The following is a 4,676-nucleotide window of genomic DNA, read 5'->3' on the forward strand; positions in this document are numbered from 1 at the left end:
TGGTTATCAAGGATGAATTTTTAATGTCCCAAAGAATCACCTGTAAGAAAAAGAATTCATACAAATTAAGGTCAAGCTGTAAGCAGAAGTGAAGTAATGAAAGATGATGATCAAACTCAACTCCATCAAACTTTCCAGCAACAGCTATGTAGTCTCCAGCCTTGGAAATATCACAGCAATATGTCTTTTTATTGATCAGGGAGATACTTGTGAGTCGTGCAATTTGAAATCCTGCGACGAAAATATGAAATTTGATCATTCATTCATTCATAAGATGTAATAACTAGTGAATAAATGCAGCAAGAAAGTATATTAATATTATGAATTGATTAGGTAGGGATCCAATAAACTTGCCTAGTCGATGAAATACATTGGGATTTCGATGTATTACTCTAACAATACGCCTCTCAGATCTTGTATATACAATTTGCTCGGGCAGATTACTGTTCATCAAAGCTGAAAAACTTTGTGCATTTTGGTCAGCCATTGGATTTGGTGGGACATCTTCTTGCTCATTATCAGACCCAGCATCATGTACCTGTACACATTCAAGATTAGATTCTTGCTTCATTTTCAAGATTCGAAAAAAAGATTCAAGTATTCTGAAACAATTAATTAATGGAACGAACTATAGATTCCAAGAGTATTCAAAATCAAGAAATTTTCAAGAAAATCAAGATTGCAAGTGATCTGGCATTCGAATTTAAAACACACACGGCTTACACTACTCTCGTCCTGGTGTTCTGGAATTTCATCATGTCGGTGGACAGGATCCATTTCAGTTGTGAGGACGATGGGAGGATTCTGATTCTTGGAAAGGATGAGAAAAGAAAAGAAAAGAAAGGGTGGATTTTGGGTTAAGGTTGAAGTGCATCTGCAGAGATGGATATATAATTATATTTGAGTGACAATGGCATGAGTATATTGGAACAATAATGAAAATAATTTGAATGGTATTGATGAATAGCGACAAGGTAATTTTATACATTGTGCAGGTCAATAGAGTATAAATCAATCATTGAAATTAAGATATTTTTATCATATGGAGTATCTTTTTAAATAATTAGTAGATAAAAATGGATAAATAAAATAGGGGAGGGAAGAACCATTCCGATCGTCCCACTTCATACCGATTTTTCTCCAAGTTTTTAGTGGTTTTTTAAACAAATTTTCACACACGCATTGCCAATTAATAAACACCTTTCTCCTCCCTTAATTCTTATCATTTTCCCCTTCATCCCTTCATCTGTTTTTGGGTTTTGTGTGCTTCCGATCTGATTTCCAATCTTCTTCAGTTGCCATGGAAGGCAAGCAGGAGAGTCAAGAAAGGCAAGTTTCGTACAGTCTTATCTTTTTTGATCCATCTTAGTTTGGAGTGAGTTCTTAAATTTCTTGGTTTTAAACATTTTGATTGTAATTTCTTTCTGGTTTATAATTTGTTGGTAGGCTGGAGAAATGCATTTACGGCTATTTAGTGGCAAATAATATGCGATCAGTTGCTGATACCTTCGCCGCTGAGGCTCGTTTGAGTTCATCTGTTATTGGTATACAAATACTTCTTTCACATAATATGATGTTCGAGGCTGTTTCTTGCTGTTCTTGAGAGTGGTTTTATGCTCACTAATTGTTTGTTGACATTAATTCTTGTATGAGTATTTATATATTTAAATTAAATGATTGATTAATTTGGATCATGCATCAGATTCCCCTCCAGAAAAATTCCTCCAAGATTGGTGGAGTGTCTTCTGGACGACTTACTCTTCTAGGCCTTCGAACCATTTTCAATCCATACCAACAACTCCATTCCAGGTTTGTTCCACTGTTCTTATTTTACAATATTATACGATCATCGTCTTCCTTAGGGTCATTAATTTTTTGTTTTCTTTTTAATTACAGGTGCCAAATCCATATGGGATTTCTATGCCACCAAACATTATTGGTGGAACAACAGGTTTATATAATCCACGACAGATATCCACAGCCACAATGCCTGGAGAACCAGTTCAGCATAATCAGCAGCGGCGGCGGCGCCGCCGCTCACGACTTGCTCCGGTGGAGCATGATAAACCCTGCCGCCGCTCACGACTTGCTCCGGTGGAGCATGATAAACCCTGCCGCCGCTCACGACTTGCTCCGGTGGAGCATGATAAACCCTGCCGGTGATAAAAACATGGTTTCTCATTCACCCTTCTTGTTGTAAAACTTGCACGGAGGTATAGCTTGCCAATGTTATTCCATCCATTACCCGGCAAAAATTAATTTTTCATGTTGCCAATTTTTGTTTACAGTCTAATTTTCTCATTATCACTTATTTTCTTCTTCTTCTACTGCGTATTGTATATCCATTTCTATATAAGTAATCACTAATTCACTATACTGTATTCAAATTTTTATGGATCAAGAAAATTTTGTTTTTTTATAAAATAATTTATATATCATATAAAAAATTCAATTAAATTTATTTAATTAAATATAAAAATTCTGTTTACTTTTAAATTGTTTATAAAAATTTAATAAAATATTTCTAATAAAAAATAAAATTTTAATACCCGAGGAGTATAATATTTAAAATAAAAATACTATACTAATAGATAATAAACTGCAAGAACCGCAAAACGGCGGGGTTATAAGCACGTGGCAACGTCAACTACACGTGTCTGACGCTTACGTCGACTTCTTCCCTGATCTTGAAGACAAATGCTAATTACTGTATGGGGTTATAAATTAACTGCATTTATATATGTATAGATATAGATATAGATATTCACTGTTGTATATTTACTGAGAAGAACAGAATCGAGTGAAAGAGAATCCACAGGACAATATTTTCGAATTTGTTTGTTGAGCAGTCGTCGGCTATGTCTATTGCTAAAAGCGCCATTCTCAAACTCTGCAACTCCTTCTCCAGCAACAATGGCGGGGCCATTAATGTCTCTGGGGTTTGCTTCAGTACTGCTTTCAGACAATCTGAGGTACGTGCCTAAACATCGATCATAATCGGATCTTGGTAATTATTGAAATTTACAAAATTTCATTTCCCATGTTGCCCTAATTAATGAAGGGCAGTACTGAGGGGATGAAGGAGAAGGCCTCCGCCGCCGCGGCCACGGCGGCGGACAAGACAAAACAAGGCGTAAATCAGATCAAAGGCACCGCAGAGGAGATGGCTGATGTAACCAAACAATACGCGCGCGACGTCAAAGAGATGGCCGAGGATTCTGCACAAACTGCGGCGGAGAATACAAAGAACGCCGCCGGGATGGTGGCGGAGACGGGCAAGGGCGCGGCGGAGAAGGTGAGGATCACCGTGCACCACATGAAGCAGAAGGCGTCGGAGATCGCCGGAAACGAGGAAGACGCCGGCGTGGACAAGTTCGTGGAGGACCACATCAGGCAGCCGGTCAGAGAGCATCGGAAGAACTCCTAAGATACGGTGGCGCCGGTGGCGGCGCTGTCGTTTAGTATTTTCTGCTTTTTTTTTTTTTTTTTTTTCTGAAAACATACGTATTTTTTTGGGTATAACTGAACCTATCAGCATATTTGGTATTGCACTTTGAAAGGAATTTTAAGAAGTGAATGTCACTTGGAAAAAATTGGGCTGTGAAATTAGAGGCCCAAGTTTAAAATAATAAAAGGTTATTGGGCTAGGCAGGCCCATAAACGGGCAGAAGATAGAGCAGTTACAACCGCTCTAACTGTAAACGACAAACATGCGTCACCCTCGTCTTCTACATCAAATATTTTACTAACCTGCTTCTTCTTAGCATCGAAAATAACACCACAAAAAAAAAAAAAAAAAAAACTCACTCTCTCTGTATAAATATATATAATATTTCACTTTTCTTTATTATAAAAAAATAGATATGGTACAAGACTTGAATTGAAATAAGATTAAATAGAATTTGAGGAAAATAAGGGCAGGCATTGTAACAATCTTGAAAATAATGGTAAACTGGAGTAGAATTCTCAATTGGTCAATTGGATGCTGACTAGTCTATATTTGAAGTTCACGTCAAAATCAGACAAATAAATAAATATGGGTTGCAATATAAATATTTAATGGATTAATTGATGAGAATTTAAGGTATCAAACTTAGCACACACACCATCGTTAAAGGAAGTCGTTGATCATTATATAGAGCACTGCAACTATCCTCCATCATGAAACTAAAATAAACAATAGAACGAATAAATAAATTAAACAAAATTGAAATTCTATTTTTGGAAAAAAATGGCTTTCCGTTGGCTAAATGAGGTAATCAATTTTTTTTTCCCCTTATATAATATCGACTTTGTTTATTTGACCATTATCTTCAGTTTCTTAGAGAACATTCACTATCTTTGTATTGTTCGTTTATATTATTTTTTTAAGAAAAAATACCATATCAAATTATATCATATACTAAATTTTTTTTTAAAAAAAAAAATTCAAAATCGTAAAACCCTTTCTTTCTTTTGAAAATAAAAATAAAAATTCATGAAACGACAGTTACAGATGAGGTCAGTCAGTCAGTCAGTCAGTATACAAGAATAGTTGCGGTCACAAGACGACAAAAACAAAGCTGAGTCAGCTAGCTGCTGCCTGCCTGCCACCACCGCCACCGCCATGTTGAACACACACAGTGTTTTTAATACGAAGATGAATCGAAGAAGGAAGATAATTTTTATTGCTGAAA

At 36.1% G+C, this 4,676-nt stretch overlaps 2 protein-coding genes across 2 annotated transcripts; both read left to right on the forward strand.

Annotated features, from left to right (window-relative positions):
* Nucleotides 1–1,300: 1,300 nt before the first annotated feature.
* Nucleotides 1,301–2,163, forward strand: LOC127247414 (uncharacterized). Its single transcript, XM_051269241.1, has 4 exons — nucleotides 1,301–1,329; nucleotides 1,447–1,544; nucleotides 1,703–1,809; nucleotides 1,897–2,163. The coding sequence occupies exons 1-4, from the start codon at nucleotides 1,301–1,303 to the stop codon at nucleotides 2,161–2,163; spliced, it is 501 nt and encodes a 166-aa protein (XP_051125198.1).
* Nucleotides 2,164–2,697: 534 nt separating this feature from the next.
* LOC127247415 (uncharacterized) lies at nucleotides 2,698–3,427 on the forward strand. Its single transcript, XM_051269242.1, has 2 exons — nucleotides 2,698–2,972; nucleotides 3,062–3,427. The coding sequence occupies exons 1-2, from the start codon at nucleotides 2,859–2,861 to the stop codon at nucleotides 3,425–3,427; spliced, it is 480 nt and encodes a 159-aa protein (XP_051125199.1). The 5' UTR covers nucleotides 2,698–2,858.
* The last annotated feature ends 1,249 nt before the right edge of the window (nucleotides 3,428–4,676 follow it).

The sequence above is a fragment of the Andrographis paniculata genome, unplaced genomic scaffold (assembly GCF_009805555.1).
Source record: "Andrographis paniculata isolate CXL003 unplaced genomic scaffold, ASM980555v1 Contig32END, whole genome shotgun sequence".
Taxonomy (NCBI): domain Eukaryota; kingdom Viridiplantae; phylum Streptophyta; class Magnoliopsida; order Lamiales; family Acanthaceae; genus Andrographis; species Andrographis paniculata.

Excerpts from the sequence above, each read along its gene's own strand:
- LOC127247415 (XM_051269242.1), top strand. The coding sequence starts at position 2,859 with ATGTCTATTGCTAAAAGCGCCATTCTCAAACTCTGCAACTCCTTCTCC. Across the intron at positions 2,973-3,061 it reads CTGCTTTCAGACAATCTGAG|GGCAGTACTGAGGGGATGAA; the intron begins GTACGTGCCTAA and ends TAATTAATGAAG.
- LOC127247414 (XM_051269241.1), top strand. The coding sequence starts at position 1,301 with ATGGAAGGCAAGCAGGAGAGTCAAGAAAG. Across the intron at positions 1,330-1,446 it reads AAGCAGGAGAGTCAAGAAAG|GCTGGAGAAATGCATTTACG; the intron begins GCAAGTTTCGTA and ends ATTTGTTGGTAG. Across the intron at positions 1,545-1,702 it reads TTTGAGTTCATCTGTTATTG|ATTCCCCTCCAGAAAAATTC; the intron begins GTATACAAATAC and ends ATCATGCATCAG.